At 42.5% G+C, this 20,946-nt stretch overlaps 1 protein-coding gene across 2 annotated transcripts in view; it reads right to left on the minus strand.

The window, feature by feature from the left end:
• The window catches only part of LOC111152600 (multiple C2 and transmembrane domain containing 2), a 180,962-nt gene that overhangs the window by 146,285 nt on the left and 13,731 nt on the right, over positions 1–20,946 (minus strand). For both annotated transcript variants that reach the window (XM_022511120.1, XM_022511119.1), the window contains exons 2-3: positions 19,673–19,735; positions 18,412–18,520 (exon numbers count right to left, since the gene is read on the minus strand). In XM_022511120.1, the coding sequence (XP_022366828.1) occupies positions 18,412–18,520; positions 19,673–19,735 (172 nt within the window). The remainder of the gene's footprint in view (positions 1–18,411; positions 18,521–19,672; positions 19,736–20,946) is intronic.

The following is a 20,946-nucleotide window of genomic DNA, read 5'->3' on the forward strand; positions in this document are numbered from 1 at the left end:
TGATGCTAGCTCACAGGTGGGAGAGATGAGCTCCCGGGGGGAGGGGTGGGGTCTCAGCCCATGGAGGCTGAGACAAAAGTTGTTGGTTGAGATAAGGGTGGGCTTGAACCCTGATGTCACTTTAGCAGGGGCCACTGGCATCGAAGCTGGGGGAGCAGAGAGGAGAGCAGAAGGACAAGATCTGTGTGGTGCCAAGCCAACATTTCAACTGATCGGGGACATCAGTGGGAAAAAATATAACGAGAAAGGAGAAGAGTAAATGAAACAAGATGGGATTGGGAGGGAGACAAACCATAAGTGACTCTTAATCTCACAAAACAAACTGAGGGTGGGGGGGGGGGGGGGGGGGGGGGGGGGGGATTATGGACATTGGGGAGGGTATGTGCTATGGTGAGTGCTGTGAAGTGTGTAAACCTGGCGATTCACAGACCTGTACCCCTGGGGATAAAAATATATTATATGTTTATAAAAAATAAAATTAAAAAAAAAAAGAAAAGAAAAGGCAGGTTTGAGTCAGAGCCCAAAGTGCTTTAAAATAACAAAATAAGGAGTTTAGTTCTGGTCTGTAAGAAATACAGGATGGTTTTGTGTTTTCTGTTCTTTTTCTTTTTGACTCTCTCTCTCTCTCTCTTTTTTTTTTTTTTTTTAAATTTCTTCACACACATATTAGACATGCACCGGTCTCGGGAAGGTATGAATGAAAAAGAGAGTCTTTACTCTCTCAGACTTTCCTCATTCCCATTCTCCTAATGGTCTGGTTTTATAGGTTCATCATAGGAAAAAAATACAAGAATTGATTTGAACTTGAATGTAATCAACTTACATGCCTTGAACTTCATGCTTTTACAAAGCAAAACAAAACAAAACAAAACAAAAAAAATACAGGTTCACCAAGGATTCTTTTTTTTTTAGCCCACTCCATAAATTATCATTACTTATGTAACCAGCCACCAAATAATGGGTATTCATACCACTTCCAATTTTTTTTCTTTTTTACTAGTGCAAACAATACTATAATAAGTATTCTTGTATGACTCTCTTGGAGTGCATGAATATATTCAGAGGGAATTTTTAAATTTGGAACTGCAGGGCACATGAACCGCCAAACCTTTCCTGGCTTGGACAGAGAGTGTCACATTGTTCTTCCAAAGTTTGTCAAATTTACATACCCACCAAGAGTATATGTTTCGTACTTGTTTCTTTCCATGCTCCCCAAAATTGGATGTTATATGCCTTTGTTTTAAAAGAACAGTGGATGGAAAAATGGTATCTCTATTTTTCTCTAATTTTGACATGTTGACTAAAGCTTAGGATCTTTTCATATTTTAGTGACCTACGTTTCTATTTCTTTGTCAGGGAAGTTCACATTCATAACATTTGTCCATTTTTCTAAGATCTCATGGTTACTTGCTTCAGGATTTGAATGAGTCTTTAATTATAGAAATCAGCCACTGGCTATAAATCTTGTCATAATTTGTTTATGCTTAAGCTATTTCTTGCAGTAAGTTTTTTTTTTTTTCCACTTTTATTTAGTTAAATTTACCAAAGTTTTATTTATGGCTTTGTCGTTTGACATTCTAGTCGGAAGAAATTTTCTCACTATAGGATTTTAAATTAGCTGTGTTTCCTTCCACTAATCTTGTAGTTTTTCAGTTTTTATGCATGAATCCTTCATCCATCTGGAATTATTTCAGCGTAAGGAGGGACGGAAAGTCAGGTTTAGGTATGAACAGGAGAGTAAAAACGACCAGAGCCTAGCTTTAGAAATATAAATCTGGCAACCGCTTATTATGTAGGAGGTAGAAAAACTAACAAAAGCAAGAAATCTGCTGGTTGAGATAAGGCCACCCCAGGGCGCTGGGAGGCCAAGCAAGAAGACCCAGACCACAAGAGGAGGCAATCTGGGGCTTCACCAACTATGCCCCTCAGAACCTCACCTGGAGGGATGCTCCGTGGTCAATAAAACCAAGAGAGAAGCTGTTTACCACTTCCTTCCTTGGAATACTGACGTCTGCTAAGAACGACGTTCAGACAACAATACCAACAGCTCAAAACTTTTCTACCTTGTATTTCAGAAAATTATTTCTACATAAAAATCATTTTACTAGGAGCCTCTATGAACTTAATATGAGATTCCTCCAAATCAAAGCTCTAGAACGTAAGATGGATGCCCCAAACTTGTCTAATGTGCATGGTACAGGTATTAGAAATACGTGATCCATGAAAGCATGACATTTGAAATAAGACGGCATGGGGATGAAAAGCCCTTACTTCCCTTTCCATAACTTCCTTTTAGTAAAATCCCACTTCCTTCCTTGGGCAATTTTACTGTTTCCTTATGTCTTACTATCTTCACCTGTTTCTAAAAAATATACCGACCCCGGGTATCTGGGTGGTTCAGTCAGTTAAGCATCTGCCTTCAGCTCAGGTCATGATCCCAGGGTCCTGGGATGGAACCCCACATCGGGATACCTGCTTAGTGGGGAGTCTGCTTCTGCCTCTGCCCCTTCCCTCTGCTTGGGCTCTCTCTCAAATAAATAAATAAAATCTTAAAAAATATATACTAAGCTTTTAGGATCATCTCAAGAGCTGAAAGAACCAATATACTTCAATCATAGACTCTAGCCATTTGCTGAGAAAGTCCCATAGCAATTGCTATTATTTTTAGGATTACTACTCAGTTAATTTAAAAAGGGATGAGTACAGAACAATATATGTAGTGTTATTTAAATATTCATTTATTTTACCTATGCAAGATAACATGTGCTAGTTTGTCTCTGTAATGTCCCTTCTATAGCCCTCTCTAACGCTGTGAAATTTCTATTACTTTTTTTTTTTTTTTTTTTTTTTTGCTGAAATTGAATAGAAAATCCCATACAGACTTCCTAAAAGATCCTATTGATTTGAGGACATTTCCCTGAAACAATCTGAGCTTTCCCAGAAAGAAAGGCTTGTGTTAAGAACTAAATAGTATAAGCATTCTTGGGTACTGGCTACCTCTCTACCTAACATCATAATGTTATTCATTGAGGATTTCAGATCACTTTGCATATACAATCTGGAGAAAATGACAGGTCAATGAGGACACAGGACAACTCAAGGAGAGAGTCATCAAGAACCATATTTGTTCTCTTGGCATTTTATTTATCTACCACCACACTGAGAGAGTTATAGGGGGGAGAAAAGGGTCAGAAGCAACAGAAGCAATAAGTAGAACAGACCATATCATATTGATTGGCTCAAGAATCAATCTAATATGCAAATAAAATAAGTCTGCAATGAAGCTATAATTACAAACTTCTCTTTGCTTTTTTATACTGTAACTCATGGCCATGGTCGAGAAGCAGAAATTCAAGATGCACTAAAAAGAAAGAAAATTGCTACAGTCTAGTAATACAGTGATATGCACCCAGACTTTACACACACACTCAAGCACTTCACAAAAAAGGAGGGGCACCTGGGTGGCTCCGTCGGTTAAGCCGCTGCCTTCAGCTCAGCTCATGATCCCAGGGTCCTAGGATCCAGTCCCACATCGGGCTCCTTGCTCGGCATGGAGCCTGCTTCTCTCTCTGCCTCTGCCTGCCACTACCCCTGCGTGTGTTTGCTCGCTCGCTCTCTCTCTTCCTCTCTCTGACAAATAAATAAAATCTTTTGGGGTAAAAAAAGGAACCAGCCTTGGGGCGCCTGAATAGCTCAGTCAGTTGAGGTTCTGACTCCTGGTTTCAGCTCAGATGATGATCTCGGGGTGGTGAGATCAAGCCCCATGTTGAGCTCTGCACTCAGCAGGGAGTCTGCTTGAGGTTCTCTCTCTTCCTCTCCCCCTGCCTCTCCCCCACCGTGTGCCCTCTCTCTCTCTCTCTCTCTCTTCCTCTCTCTGATAAATAAAATCTTTAAAAAAAAGAATAAGCCTTCATATATTTTTACTTGCTTTCTTCGGTCAATAACATTTCAGTCTCCTTTGTGCCCATAAATATATTTCTACAAATCAGCTCAATGGTCATTTATGTGTATATTTGTGCATATAAATAAAATATGCCTTTTAAAAACTAGCATTCCTCATTCAAAATAAAAATCCATGCAAACATAATATTTGTAGGCAAGAACCTCCTTATTTGCTATCAGCAAAGTTCATTGGCCAAGCAAAAACATGTCAGCCATACAAAAGAAAGGTTGTCAGGCTAGAAAAGTTTCCTAATTAAATGCACTTCTCAGAGAAGTTATTTGTTTGTGCAAAGAAATTATCTCCACATGTTTACATTAAGTTCACATTATTTTAATATCTGATAACTTTGGTTAGGCGATCTCAAGAGTGGACACAAGACAACAATTATTTGCCAGGTCTTTAGGGAAATTGAAATACACATCAATGAACTCATCCTGTGTAAACAGCATTTGGAAACATGAAAAGTATAAATTTGATGTTTTTCTTATCCTCCGGCTTAAGAATAATAAGTGACTAATCAAACTATTTATAAGCATGCACTTAGAATCTTTCCAATATTACACATATTTAGAATTTCTCTTCTTGGCAGAAAAAGAACCGAGGCTGGGCCATTTTTATAGGGGACCCATAAGTTCTGACTTTCTTTGAGGCTGCCAAAGTAAGAGCCAGAACGGATTCCCAGAAAAACAGCCAGTGAGGATTTTTGAACAGCTGCTGCTGCCCCCTAGCGGGGACGCTCAGATTTGCACGTCAAGTTCTGACTTTCAGAAACCACAGTGGGCGTTTAGGGGAATTCAGCGGGCATTCCTCCTCAGTCATATGGGAAAGAAAAGAAACAGCCTTTCCTCTGTAGAGCAAACTCTGTATTACTTAAGATAGCAGTTATGGTCAAGTCTAGCCGAATTCCAAGCCCCATTGTACCCACTACAATTAAATGAAGGGAACATGCTTATTCTCAGAATCACCCTCGCCCTCATCATTCTGCAAAATGGTGGCTGCATGCTTCCTGGAGCTGTTCTCTTGTTACCAAGCACAAAAGAACAGTTTCCTACCCAACCATTTTAGTGTTTTGTTGTATGTGTTCTGCCACTTAGCACATCTTAGTTGAGCTATTCCTGAAGTTTTCTCCTGAATATGACGGACTCCTCTCCTCTAACGGAGCCTGCCATGTGTAATGCCTCAATGGCACTTTGCTCAACACCTGCCCATGCGACATGGGACCCTGCAACGTGGTGGTAAAGCCATTTACCAAAATCTGGTATCGGAAACAATTTCCAATGACCACCTTACAGTGGGATCAATGATCCGAACTTAACCAGTTTTATCAAAACTTGTTTAACTATTTATGAAGTTCAACCAAAATTTGCTTATTTTTGACTATTTATAAGTTTATATGGATTAAGTGAGTGGGACCTAATAGAGCTGTTGGAAGTAAAGTCCTTCTGGGATCTTCAGACTCCCCCTTGCATCACGGCCTCCCTAAACGTTCCTCAGGCCCACCTACCCCACAACCAGGCTTTGCTCCCTATCCATCTTCCCCCTAATATCTTCTCCTTTTCTGTCCTGTCATTTATCCCCTTTCCGGGCTCTGCAGTCTAGGCCATGGCATGTCCAGTCACTCCCCCTTTATTTTATTTTATCTTATCTCATTTTATTTTATTTTTGGACTGACACAAATCAAATATTTCAAATTCTGTTTTCATTCTGTCTTCATAAACCAATTAACAAATATGACCCAGCAGCCTTCAGCTGTGTTTAAAATTTCTCATAACTTTATACATACCATTTTATAAATATGGATTAAAGGAAAACATTATCAGTATACTGACAATTTCAGTAAATTGGTAAATGGGCCATTTGGTGAACAGATTATTGGACAAATTGGCTTTTGGCGAAGTGGCCACTGAGCAATGTTTACAGCCATAGTTTTGGTCCAAAGCATGCAGGGGTGTGAACCTCTGCTTCCTGCACCAGTTATGACTGTCCCTGTCATGTCAAACTACGAAGGACCCAGATAAACTTAGAAAAAGACCTAACAACAGTGGAAAAGGAGAGGGGAGGCAGTGACCAGGACGCAGCCATGTGAAGAGACTATAAAGTGGGTGAAGGCAAAAAAGAAGACAAGAGGGAGTCACATGACCCATGAATACACCTGCCCAGCATCTCTGCAGAGAGCACAAGCTACCAGATCTGTACGTTCTCACCGCTGGGAGCTCCAGATATCCACACTACCAAAGCACGCACCATTATTCATACCCTAATTTTCTCCCTTCTGTTTATACAAATCCTAAAAATGTCCTCAGCCCAGGCTATTGTTTGGGAGCGTAAGTTTAAATGTAACGAAAGAGACAGCAGCCTCCACGGAGAAGAGACAAAGGATGGGAGCTTTGCAATGACATTCATGGCGGTCATGCTCTCATTTAATCCTCCCAAAGCTGGAAGGGACAGCATTATTTATGTTGTTGTTTGAAAGACAAGGAAAGTTAGTGAGTTCTCAGAGCCAAGCCTCAGACTCAGATCCACATCCGTGTGAAGTCTTCGTAACTAGAGCAACTTTAAAGCCTCACCTGTCCCCTCCCTCTGAGTCAGGATGACGGCTCCAGCCAATGCAGCGTGGAGAAAGTCACACGGTTTTCCTTCCAAGGCTGGGCCACACGGGGGGATCCAGCTCCTGCCTTGTGCCCTACACTTGGCTGCCACATCAGAGGCGTGATAACTCTGAGCCACGGTGTTTCACAGAGCGGCCTCGAGTGGAACAGACCTGGTCTTCCAGTAGGTTCCCAACATTGGCACAAACAGGGCTTCAAGCCCCCAGATAATCACTCCCAACAGGTGAGACATTCTCAACCTTCAAGTTTTCCCAGCAGAGATGGCAGACGGCATGTGGCAAAGAGAAGCCATTCACAGCGGGCCTTGTGGAAATTCCCACCCCCAGAATTCACAAGCATGGGGTGGTTTGGGGTTGCTAAGCTTTGTGGTAGCTGGTTACACGGGGATGGCTTCTGGAATAATCGCCTTCACTGTCACATGCTGTGTTCTCTGCCTCAACTTCAACGTGCCAGGTGTGTCTGGGGTGTGATGATGGCATGATGGGACGGCAATCTCAACTACGCCACAAGAAAATCACAGGACGTACAGATATATACGGATGCCCCCTCTGAACTTAATTCTCTGTATAAAACGCCCACACACCCTGCAGCAGAACACACCAGATCAACCTCACGATGAAACGGAGTAAGGAAACAGAACTCCTGAAAACACAGCATGCAATGGGGACCGTGTTGTATTGACACAGAAATGAGCAACTGATAAAACCACTCACTCTGGGGGTGCCTGGAGGGCTCAGTGGGTTAAAGCCTCTGCCTTCGGCTCAGGTCATGATCTCAGGGTCCTGGGCTCGAGCCCCACATCGGGCTCTCTGCTCAGCAGGGAGCCTACTTCCCTCCCCTCTCTCTCTGCCTCTCTGCCTACTTGTGATCTGTCTGTCAAATAAATAAATAAAATCTTAAAAAAAAAAAAAAAACACTCAGTCTGGAGAAGCCCCCTTCCACCAAATGGAAGACATGCTACATTAAGTTCAAGTCAATGATCTTCAGTTGGATGTAAGGCCGCTTGTTATGTGCAGCAGATATAGGAAACATGCTGGTCTTGGTCCAAGGCACTTCCTATGAATTGGGACGGGATCCCCCCGAAGGAAGAGCTTAACCGACTCTATAAAACAGGAGAGTACCAAGACCTTCTAATAAGGTGGTCAGGAGGCACAGAACCCCAAAACAAAGTACAAGGAAAGGGTTCCATTGTGGGAACACATAAAGGCTCTACGGACAAACACGGCCGACCAAGGATGCTCTGTATCAAAGTAGGAAAGGGATCAACAGAAACGGGTTTCAAAAATCAGCTCCACTTACTTGCTGAGGGAGCTTGGCAGGTTAGCACACCCCAGCAAGCAGAGAAAAGCCAACCACTCCCTGTGATTTCAGACGGGGGTCTGCCTCTCTGAAAGTCTCAAGTTGACTCTTGAATGACAACCTCATACACTGGAGGGCTGGGTTTCTGTTGCTCGCGCAGAGCAAGCCAGTGCTCTTACGCCATCTGGTGTTCAGAGAAGGTACTCCAACGTGAAGCAAACCCCAGATTTTGCAAGAGTACTGATTGTGATCTTTTGATACAGTAACACTGGTGTGGTGCTGGCATATGAACAGAAACAGAACAAAACATCTGCAGGGTTCAAAGAGAAATCCAAGAAGCGACCTTAATGTGTATTGCATTTTAATACACAATTAAAAAGTGGCAATCAAATCATTAGGGAAAGGAATATTTAGTCCTTGCTAATTAAATAGCCATTTGGCAAAAAGTAAATCTAAGTTCCTACTCTGAGCCAGAAAATAAAAAATACACTTGAGACAGATCAAAGAGATAAAAGAAAAATGTCAAAAAAACCAGCAACGAGAATAAATATAGGTTGGTGTGTATCCCTTTCAAGACAGAATGCCCTTATAAAAACAAAGGAAGAAACTCTCTAGAATAGGATTGTAAGACTTGAAAAGAATTTTGCAACAAAACTTTATAAACAATTTAGAAGACAAATGGGAAATTAGAAAAATATACTGGAACATATCTAGGGAAGAGAAGAATGAGTGGCAGTAACAGATAGAACGGGTTTTGCACAAAAGAGAAACAAATAGCTCATAACCAAACGCATCTGAGGGACCAAAATTACTAATAGAAATTGAAACAAATAAAATACTTTTTCTCTATCAAATTAACAAAGATAAAATCTACACACAGCGTAGGTGAGAAGTGGAAAGTCGACCATGTAACATGCTATTGGTGGGTGAGCAACAGAGGGAGATATTGCCAGCTGCAATTCTATAATGAGAACCTTGAAATGCTCAGATTAATGGACACAACACATCTGCAAAGGAATAAAAAAGAAAGTCGTACGCCCAGATTTTAGGCACAGCAATGTTTGCATGGTGCATTATTACTTAGGATAAAAATGTTGAAAGAAACTGGAATATTGATTAAACAAAGAATGATGTACTATATTCATCTTCTCATTTCTTCTCAAAATGGAATTTTGATCGTATGGGAAAAAAACACGTGTGGTGGGAAAAAAAAAAAAAAAAAAAAAGCAAATGATCAAGCAGGTTAAAGCCAGTGAGTGACCAAGGAGGATGCTGTCCACCATCCCATGACTGGCCAAGTTGGCCACTATTTTCTGAATTAAATTTAAGATGGGGAAATTAAACCATCAACCCATAATACAGTCCTTATTCCAATCACTAAAAACGAGCTTCTCCTTCATGTCTGCTGCTGCAGAAACACAAAGTGGGAATTGGTCTCAGAAAACATCCTTCGCCACCATCACCCTTTGCCCCCCAACCTGGGGGCAGAGTGTCAGAGAGGGAAGGAAACAATCTATTCCAAAAAGAGACAAAACAAAGGATATGTAAACAGTAAAACAAATGATCAAGAAACTGGGAAGAAAGATGATTATAGGACTGGCAGAAATGCCGTGAGTCCTTCCCTTCCCAGAGAGATAATGCGAAATAAAACGCCAACAAGAATAAAGACAAGTGGGGGCGCCTGGGTGGCTCAGTTGGTTAAGCGACTGCCTTCGGCTCAGGTCATGATCCTGGAGTCCTGGGATCGAGTCCCGCATCAGGCTCCCAGCTCCACGGGGAGTCTGCTTCTCCCTCTGACCTTCTCCTCGCTCATGCTCTCTCTCACTGTCTCTCTCTTCTCTCAAATAAATAAAATGTTTAAAAAAAAAAAAAAAAAAAAAGAATAAAGACAAGTGGACACAGTCACAATACTCTGTACTGTTTACTGTGTGCTGCTCTGTGTCCTCCAACCCCACCCATACCCCCCATGTCCCTGCGAGGCATTCACACCAGGAGAATCCTCACAACCTTCACTAGATGGCATCTGCGTTACCATCCAAACCCAGGGGGGTCTGCACCCAGGGTCCAGGACTTGCATTCACCAAAACTCCACATTAGGGCACAAAAGCAAAAGATGGTTTTTTCAGACAAAGCAGGATACATGGAAGAGACTGCCGGGGGTCTGGCTCAGGCTCCACAGAGCTGTCTGGAGGCTAACACCACTCAGAACACACCTGCCAGGAAGCTGTATGGCTGTTCCTCAGGACACAACACCAAGAACAGGGTTCTAGAAACACCCCATCTGTCCCCCAATTACAGCTGCAAAGAGGACAATGGGTATCTTGCTAGCTCTAATACAACGGTATCTTTTCTTTTTAAAGAAGAAATACATAATCATAAAAAAGTTAAAAGGATAAAAATTAGCCTATTTTGCTATTGCAAAAGGAAAGGAGGTCAGAAAACAGAGGAACTAGACATTCGAATTTTGGGGTAGAAGATCAGTAATTACTAAACACCTGTCACATGCCAGACTTTTCACACTGGTGGAACCTCTTATATTTTTTGTCTAAGTGATTCTTTCCAAAGAGGAAAATGACTTATCCAACATATTCTTCCTGCAATGTGCAAATGAAGTTGTTACTGCACTAAAAACAAAGGTCAACCACCTACCTGTGCTGGAAAAGGAGAGAAAGAGAAGTTTGCTAGATGAATGGGTCCTGAATTTTCATCACCTAAAACCCACCTCAAAAAACACCATCAACCCTCAGCCTTCAGGCCTCCAACCAAAGTGATTTTTGTGGCCCGGATCATGTTACATTGAACTCCTTCCAAGGACTTTTGCAACACTGAAAAGTGACCAGCAGAGGGCATCAGCAACACAGTGTTCTAGGGCTTCTCTGTCTTCACATCAAGGAAAAGCAGGGTTTTTAATACAAGGGCTCTGGGTTTCCAGAAACTAATGCTGGAGGTTTTAACAGGATTTGAGCTGAGCATTCTTCCCAGGATAAGAGGCCTTCCCATGTCACAGAGCGGTGCTCACCCCAGGCCTAGAAAGCAAGGCTGTTGGCATGAGCCCTGCCAGGTTTAAGACCCCAAAATATCTCCCTGACCACCTTTCCGTCCAAGTGAAACAGAGTCCAAGTTAAACTCTCCCTATGCATCAGCCTAATTATAAAGTAGGAGGGCTTAAAATTGGTCACACCATCTTCCTTGTGCTTTACCAATCTAGAAAGGTAAGACCCCCAAGAGTAAATGAGCTTCAGATGGAGAACCCAAAATGGGTATGTGTGTGTGTGTCTTCTTTGGTGAAAAATATTACAGACTGCAGAACCTCCAAGAGAGGGGAAAAAAAAAAAAAAGTGGGAAGGAAATGGGAAGTATAAAGGAAGAAGTGAGGATGAGGAAAAGGGAAGTAGAGCAAAAATAAATAAATAAATAAAAAATAAAAAAGATAACAAGGCGGGAGCCTGGCTTAGGCAAAGACATACCCACAGGCCACAGGCAGTATCTGGGAGAGAGCAGAGAGGTGGGGATTCTGGGCTTTCCCTCAGATTGCTCAGGAAGATGAGCTCAAGACAATGCCTGGACATTTACAGCATTCAAGTAGGCTCATTCCAGAAACACCACTACAGCATCCCATGTGCTCAGCAGAAAGAATAGGGCTATTTAATAAGGACCGAGCTCCCCAATACTGGACCGAGTTCAGGCAAGGCTAAAACACCACCTGCCAGGGAATGGAAGGAAATTCATGAAGATCTAGAAAACGACCTGTAGGGGGCAATCTTCTAAATGGGGCCACACTGCTAGCACAACCTCATCAAACCCTCTCAGCCTCCCAGGTGCTATTCTTATATCCAGGATGATGGCTGCAGGTAGAGACATGTCCATGGCAGGGAGTTACTGGCCACCCACTAACGTCAGTGCTTTGGAATGACCTGTAGGCTTTGTTGGGTTTGTTCAGTGCACGTGGCATACAGCCCCCCCCACACACAACACATATTCTGTACAAGGGAAAGACCAGTTGACAACAAAAGACCCTCTGATGGCTAAACCTGCCCATTGTTCCGAAGCCAGAGCTCCCTCCTAATTCTGCCCAAAGAATAATTCTCAAGTGTAAAGTTGAACCAACTTCACCCAAAACCCCAGAAAATCTCAAAATTCCACCTTGATAGTCTATTTAAAAAACCAGCATTGTGTTTGAGCCGGAGAAATGAGAGATTTCGATAAAATGTCCACAGCACTCTTTACACGAAAAAAGTCTACCATCCAGGCCTGGCTGATGGTATCATAATGAAGAGAGGTGCTCTGGGGTCTGAGAACCTGCCTCCCACTTGTTTTCGGACGGGTCAACCGACTGAAAGTTTCCAATCCTCAGTGACAAGCCTTGTAAGCTCCTTGTAAGCCCGTTTCCTGGGGGATGTCAGAAATGTCTTTTCCTAGATACCATGACTTGTCACTTTACTGCCCAATAAAAAAAAATATATAGAAAAAAATGGCCTTTTACCACCTAATATCCCCAGACATTTTTCTTTCATTTGAGGTCATTTTACTGAAATGTTTCCTAGCTACTGCAATTGAAAGTGTGAGCTTTCCCAAATTTAGATGACAACTTCTTCATTTTAAATCAAGTTTTTACTCTGCTCCACTAAAAAGCAGTTTCTGAGAGCCAAATTCCAAAATCAGAACATAGTATTCTAAGATGCAGGTTGGCAAACTTTGGCCCATGGGTCAAATCCAGCCCACGGCTTGTTTTGGTAAATAAAGTTGTAGAGTCCAACCTAATCATGACCGTGAGTTTGCATATTATCTTTAGATGCTAATCCGAACCAAGAATTACTTCTATTTGGCCTTTTGGAAAGCTGCTAACATTTTTCACTTTAGAAAACATTAAATAATACACCAGATGTGATATACCACTCTGGATAACTTCTGTCAGTTTTGTACAATGGATTATCGGCACCTGAGAGTCACACTGTCAATGATTCTTCTCTTTCCTCTTCAGTGATGCAGCTCTGTGACCAAAAAGGAAATGAATCATTAAAATGGATCTAAAGATAATGGCTCTTCTGGCGCTATACCAGCAAGAGGTAAGTAGCTGTCACTGAGCCCTTATGACCCATAAATCCTAAAATATTTGCTTTCTGGCCCTGGACAGAAAAAGTTGCCAACCACATCCTAGACAGAAAGTTACATAAGCGATACTGATTACACAACAATCTAAAGAAAATACCAAACTCTTTCCTCAGAGGATGATTCATCAAAAAAAATGGTTTTTCTCCCTAAACATTCAAAAATGACACTGTGCAACTGACTTCGGTATCCCAGAGCAGTCCCTCCAGGGCCAAGGACCCAAAACATCTCAACGATATTCCAAAGGCCGACCTGTCGTAACGGAAAATCATTATCTGGTCCATTTGACCCATTCTGCTTGAGGCTTAAACATTAAATACATGATTCACTATGATTCACTATCAGGAAAACAAAATATAAACAAACTCCTATGTTTGTAGTTGGAGCATAAAGAGAGGGCACGGGGGTGCAACAAACTGAGACTGGTGAAGGACCCAGTTCCAAGGTCACTGATGGGGACATTGATGTGGAACAGAGGAACAAGCTCTTCACTGGGAGTCAGGAATATAGGCTATCCTCATTACTATTATTCATTAAGAACTATAACAACACATGGGGCACCTGGATGGCTCAGTCATTAAGCATCTGCCTTCAGCTCAGGTCATGATCCCAGGATCTTGGGATCGAGCCCTGCATCAGGCTCCCTGCTAGGTGGGAAGCCTACTTCTCCCTCTCCCACTCCCCCTGCTTGTGTTCCCTCTCTTGCTGTGTCTCTCTCTGTCAAATAAATAAATAAAACCTTAAAAAAAAAAAAACATTATAACACTCATTATCCTTTACTGAGTGTTTTCTATATGTATGGTTCTATGTTACATCTACTTCCTTTTTGTTCATTCTAATGACTCCACTGCCTTATAATGGCATCATGACATCATGCCCATTTTACTGATGGGTAAACTCAACTTCAGAGAGGTTGAGGGAGTTGCCATAGGAGGTCCCAAGCTGGGAAATAGGCTATAATGTCCAAACCTCTCCTTGCCCCACCGAGCCACCCAGGCTATGCAGAGAGCTCCCTCACACACCGTGTCCCTGTGTGACCTTGGTAGGTCACATAGTCTCTGGACTTCAGTCTCCAGAATTCAAGCTTCTGTTGGATTGGCCTTTGAAGCAGGTAATCTGTATGAGGTCCTGAATTTCCAAAATCATCTGAATCTCTTCCGTAACTTTCACCATTGGGTCCTAGGAGAGAAGCAGTGCAGCGCTCATCTCATGAAAGGTACTCAACCATGCTCGCTAACTGAAGGAGGGAGTGAGTGACCGAATTCTCTTCCCTTTGGGAAGGATGTTTTCCCCTCCTACTACAGTCTTTAGCATTCCTTTTCTTTAAGCTCCTGGTGGATTTCCTTAAGGAAGCATTCTATGTGTAAACCATCACTGTGGCACTGTAGGATATACAAGATGAATAAAACCGCCATTCAGCTAATAGAGCGCTAATATCTTAATACAGCAACTTGGTCATTTATCCAGTTAAGAGTAAAAGTGTATGTTTCATGGAGGTAACATTTTTATAGGCTTGCCATGAGAGAGAACTTGTGTCTGTGATAAACAGACAAAGAAGTGGCATCTGGGGGTGCCTGGGTGGCTCAGTTGGTTAAGCATCTGCCTTCGGCTCAGGTCATGATCCTGTAGTCCAAGGATTGAGTCCCACATCGGGCTCCCTGCTCAGCAGGGAGTCTCCTTCTCCCTCTGACCCTCCCCCCTCTTGTGTTCTCTCTCTCTCATTCTCTCCCTCTCAAATAAATAAAATCTAAAAAAAAAAAAAAGAAGAAGAAGAAGAAGAAGAAGTGGCATCTGAATGAATCTTGAAGGATATTTCATAATGTATCAATTGGCTATCCAGCTTATATCCACAGAACTGGAGGACATGTTTCATAGAATAAATAACGGTAATTTGTGGATAATTCAAAAATCCTTTTGTATTTAGTATTTTGGCATATCAAACAGTTCTCTGTATCGAATTGTGTTAATCAGGCTAATATCAAATTAAATTATGTTCAGAGAATACAAACTAAGAGCACTGGAGAGCAAAGAAGGAACAAGGTAAAGCCTCAGGAAAAGGAGATGTTGTGCCTAATAGAGAATTGAGACTCTGCTCTTCAGGAGAAGCTAGTGCTTGTTCTCACGTGCCAACACGTACTGGTGGATGGCAGTTGCCTAGAACAACGGTGCTCATGTGTGTTTCCTGGGCCACCCATTCAGAATTGCCCTGAACTTGTTAGAAATGCAAATCCTTGGTCTCCCCACCCCCACACCACCCAGACTTGCTGAATCAGAAACTCTGGGGGTGGGCCATGTGTGTTTTAATCAGCCCTCCAGGCTACCCTTGTGTTCATTCAAATTTGAAAACTATTGGTTCAAAGGACTGTGTTGGATAAAATTCTGATGCTGTGGGTCGCATAGAAATTATCATTGTACTGATAAAGAATGTCCGTCCCAGGCAAGGAGTCAGGAGTGGGAGCATGTATGATGGTCGTTCCGATCCCTGCCTAAATCAACAGTGCCCACTTGAATGCTACCTGCCTTGAGGGGTCTCTGGAACATTTCCCTGATCACTAACATAATGCTTATGAAAATCAAGCAGAAATTTATAGAGTCACCATGTAGAAAGGCACACCATACCTCCAAGTACAGAAAAAGAACTGCCTGGGAGAGAGATATTTTCTCAATAATGATGAACTTTCCCAGTAAATAAAAGAAAACAGACAAGAACAGTCACTACTGGTTCCAAAAGATAGAGGTGCTGGAACAGCACAGTTGATGACCTAGATGCCTTACTAGGTATTTTATTTGGATCATATTGAGTTTACACAAGATAAAGCCAAAGTCATATGATGTTTAACTCTGATGAAACTATTCAGAGATGACAATGGCTGGGATGATAGTACAGATGACAGTTTCTCTTTTGTCTCTAAAAGGGCAAAGGTATGGAGCAGAAACATACACACCCCATTCTTCTGGTAATTTTCTGATATGTGCGATGCCTTCTTCATCATCTACTAAGTTTACTGCCATCTACTAGGAATGTGCAGTAAGGGCATCATTAGGATATGTCAAGGGTGGTGGAGCCAGACCACTGAGAGAAAGATCCAGAGATGGTGGGTCCACTAGAAAGAGAGGAGCTGGTTTGTAGAAGTAGTCCAGGGTCTGCACTCATCCCCAAAGTTACAAACTATTAGCGGAGTTCCAAAATTTAAAACAAAACAAAACAAAACAAAACAAAAACCATGTTTTTTTAAAAGGTTTAGAATACTTTCTTCTTTGGAAAGTTAAATACACTCTCCATGGAACACACTTCCCACTCCAGATAAGCTTTCACAGAACAAGCTCGATGAAGATCTTAGTTTGACAGAAGCACCCATGGGACACTGTGCAAATTGAGAGCAAGAGTTGGGATTTTTGTGGGAGTTCACTTCACACTGGTTCATGACTGTTGCCTCAATGTTACTTCAGGTGTGAAATGTTACCTGGTCAAATCATTAACAATAACATAAGACATGGATTTATTAAAATGCAAGAGTTTATAACATGGACAAGAAAATGAGAAAGCTGGAAGGCCAAATGGAGGAATTCTCCCTGAAAGGAAAAAGTCATGGGAAGAATGAGAAAGAAAAGCTAGCAGACATTGAGGACAGAGGGAAGGGTCTAGGGGAGACACTCAATTCCTTAGAATAGAATGTCTTTCTTACTAAACAAATTTTTTAAAAATACCATAAAGAAATCTCAAATATATTTGCCTGTAAAGAAATGTAAAATCTCTGAAGGATAAAAATAACATAAAAATAAAAGATAAGCAAAAGATTGAGAGAAAAAAAAAATACTTGTAACCTGTAACAAACAACCATTAATGCTGAAAGTTAAAAGAATTAAAAACAGAGAGAAGAAAAAGTTGAAAGCTAGACAGAAGATAGAGAGAAACTCACAAAATAAGGCAATATGAATGACCAGACCATATTTGTGATCGTGATAATCCACAAAGTACAAATTAAAACAAGGAGAGTCAACACCCAACCTATGAGATTGCCAAGAACTAAGAATGGGAAAGTAGATACTCGACAGTGAGGAAGTGGGGAAATTGTAAACATACTGTAAGAGAGGGCATATTCTGCACCTCCTAGAGGGCAATTTGCCAGGATCTTTTAAATTTAACAATGTGTATCCCCTGGATCTTGACTTCCATCTCCAGGTTCTGTCCTAGCTGGTGAAGACAGTTAGCTTTCATGAAGCGCTAGAAGCCAGACATAGTTTTAAGTACTAAAGAAGTTACTACATTCAATACTCCCAATAGCCTGTAACAAAGGTTAATATTACTATCCTCATTTTAGAGCTGAGGAAACTAAGTCACAGAGGGGCCAAGGAACATTTCCTAAATCAAACAACAATAAATGGAGAAGGGCAGGATTTGAGCCCAGACAGTCTCGTCAGGCTGTCTGCTCTTAAGCACATGCTAGTTTTTGTAGGATATAGTCTCATCTGTGTATGAAAACATACTCGAGGTGTTCATCACAGTATCATATATATATTCCTAAGAAGGAAAAAGCATTGTCAGTCGAGAAACAGATGAACAACATATCCTATTATGGAATATTATGTGGTATTTAAAAGAAAGGAGATACATTTACATAGAAAAACATGGTCAATCTTGAAGACATCTTTAGTGAAGCACAAAAAAAGCTTACTGCAGAATAACACGGCCATTAGAGTATTTTAATTAAAAATATACATGTGTGGGCGCCTGGGTGGCTCAGTTGGTTGGGCGACTGCGTTCGGCTCGGGTCATGACCCTGGAGTCCTGGGATCGAGTCCCACGTCGGGCTCCCTGCTTGACAGGGAGTCTGCTTCTCCCTCTGACCCTCCCCCATCTCATGCTCTCTCTCTCATTCTCTCTCTCTCAAATAAATAAATAAATAAAATCTTTGAAAAAAACTGTTTAAAAAAAATATATATATATACATGTGTGCACATGTGTGTGTGTGTAAAGGCACAGAAACAGAAAAAGTGAACAAATCAAATCATGAAGGTAACAAATGTTATCCTGGGGGCGGGGAGTCCAGTGGGATTGCAGGGCAGGAGGGAGATGGAATTCAAAGGGCATTTCCATCTACGTGTACGTTTGAGGGCTTCACACTATGGATGCATTCACATCTTTTCTTATGCATAATTAAAGTAGAATCAAAGGACCATTTTCTTGAGCAGTTGCTATATGCCAGGCATAAAGCTATTACCGTCGTCTTATCTCATTTAAAACAACTTTATGTGATTATTACTATTATCATTATTGTTATTAATTTAATAACAGTAAAGGACAGTAAGATTCAGGGGATTTAAATACTTTGCTGCAAAGGCCTTGATACCTAAGGGGTGTAGATTTGAGCTCCACTCTGTTGCAGAAGATGGGAAAGGCGGCCTAAACACGTAGAGACAAGAGTACAGACGCGGATGTGCCAGGCTTACCACAGCGGTCCCGGATGACCAGGTTCCGGCCTTCCTTCAGGTGGATGGTGAGGAGGTAGGCAAAAGGACTGGGCAGGTTACTCAAGCCATCGCCGGCTTCCCCAAACATCTACACAGACAGAGAAGTAGGTTAAGTCTGCTGTTTGGCGACCGAGGGAGAGAATTTCAGAGCCAAAGCAAAAGTCACTACAGAGGCAAATCTTCAAGCTGCATCTCCCACCCCCAAGCTTGATGACCTGGCTACAATGATTTATTAGCACATCCTTCATGTTTCTCCCCAGTGGGATTTTTTACCAGAATTCCCGATCATATCTCTGCAATCTTAACTCTGCCCCAACATAATCACACACGTGGTAAGCCAGTATCTGACATACCCTTAAGCTCAGTGATTTCTGGTAGGATTCTTTCTTCTGGAACTCAAGGGGCAGCCCAGAGGGAGGGAGTAGCACCTGTGGATTCCACGTGTGTCCCACAGACATGGGTCCAGACTCAGATGCAAAGCGACTTCCTCATTTTCTCCCCTTTCCCACCAAACCTTTCCACCCTGGCACACCTCCTCTACATTTCTGTTCACGACCATTCCACCATCAGCCCGGAGCCCACACATCCGTCGGGTACATACCCTTCCCATGTCCACATGTGACACACTTTGAGCGCTCTCCCCTTTGCATACTTTTCTTCCATTCCCTGCCCCCACCGTGGTGTCTCCTCCACTTACCCTCAGTCTTGCCTCCCCTCAACATGGCTCACTTCCCTGTCCAGGAATTCATCAACTCCTACCGGCCACAAGGTCGACTCCAAGTCCATTTTTTAATATTTATTCAATGAATCCAACTACAGTGTTGAAATAGAACTTTGCACTCTAGTTCAAATTTTTGTCTTTCCAAAGAGAAAGGACAGATAAAGTAATTTATCGTTCACTTATTGGACATTCAATTAATCGATTTTGTGGCTGGGTCTCCCTTGACAGCCTTCTTTTGAAAGTTTCCCCCATCCAGGTTTCAAAGCACTTCCGAACAGCTTTGTCTCCTTTACCGTCCCACTCAACTGCCTAGCTGCTCTGTATTTTTAGAAAAATTGGTCCCAGACTGACAGATCGATAGACCCTGAATTAATCTTTCCCAGCCATAATGTGCAAGGCCTGCCTTTGTAGGTGGATCCGCTTCAGCATGCTTTAAAAACAGGCAAAGAAATACAGATCAACACATTTGCTAAGAAATTATATTTACTCCAGTGTTTCTTTTTAAGAAACGTCACTCACAGATTGTTCTTCAAATTGTTGGGATGTCAGAGAAGCATTCAGATCGCCACTTTCACATAGCTTCTGTAAAAAAAGAAAAAAAAAACCAATCCCGCTTTCAAAAGGCAAAATGGTATCCGCCTACAGAGATAGATAGCCTTTATCAGGTCATTCGCTTTGAGTCTGCCATCTGCATGGTCAATTTCGAGTACGCAGGCTGCCTTCCCGCAGACGTGGCCAGTGTTGGTAATAACAGTTGGATTCGGTAGAGCCCCTCTGGCTACAGCCTCTGCCAACTTAGTCCTCGATCGGAGGACGGATAAGGCTGACTCTGCTCTACCACCAGGCTGCTCTGCCATCCCTCATTCATCCAGGCTCTAGCAGGCAGGCAGCATGAAGTGGGAGCAGCTGAGCCCTCCCACCATGTCCCTCCCATGGCGGGCCTCCCTGGTCCTCTGCCACCAAAGAGAAGTGGGCAGATCACATGGCGGAGACCTGGGCTCATCGCTCAGGAGGGAACATTTCAAAATGCGATCTGGAAGACCTTCCTCCCACCCTATCTTCCAGAGTCTGTACAATCACCAAGCAAAAAGTAAAAAATAGAATTCTGAACGAAAGCTCAGAATGGGAGGGGTGTGGGTTTCCTAACTGAAGGTACCCATGAAATGATCCCACAGGGCAAGGAAATGGTCGGTAGTTAGTATGGGATACAGTAAACATATCCACTGTGCAGATTTTAGATGCACAGATGCAGGGTCCAGGAGAGCTCTCGGACCCCTTGAGGTGTTCTGGGCTGGAGATAAGGACAGCTGTCTGCATGGAAAGGCAGAGTGTAAGGGACATGAATTAATGGTCTTCCCGCATTTTGGATACGTTCCTGTCGGGCTGGTGCCTTACTTAGCCAGGACTAATTTATTGTGTGAGAAACAGGGGATTTCTCCCTCCAAACAAGGCTGGGTAACTCCAAAGTTTCAGGCAAACTCAGGCAGGCAGTCAACCTGCAAAGACAGCTTTGATGACCATGAACCTCTGAGAGTAGACATGAGGACTAGGAGCACTGTGGTCACTGGTCCTTCCCATCCACAGTGCTCATCAGGGAGGGCCAAACACAAGTCAGAGATCCTGCCTGGAGGGTAGGCTACCTTCCAAGACATGAACACACACACACACACATATTGTGTGTGTGTGTGTGTGTGTGTGTCTCAAGTAGAGCTTCAGGCAGCAAGAGAATCTGGGTTCCCAAGCAGTAGCCCCCAGGAGATGCAGGGATGGTGAGGGGTTGCAGACAAACTAGG

This window comes from Enhydra lutris, unplaced genomic scaffold, assembly GCF_002288905.1.
Source record: "Enhydra lutris kenyoni isolate GAN:26980312 unplaced genomic scaffold, ASM228890v2 scaffoldscaffold29, whole genome shotgun sequence".
In the NCBI taxonomy this organism is placed as follows: domain Eukaryota; kingdom Metazoa; phylum Chordata; class Mammalia; order Carnivora; family Mustelidae; genus Enhydra; species Enhydra lutris.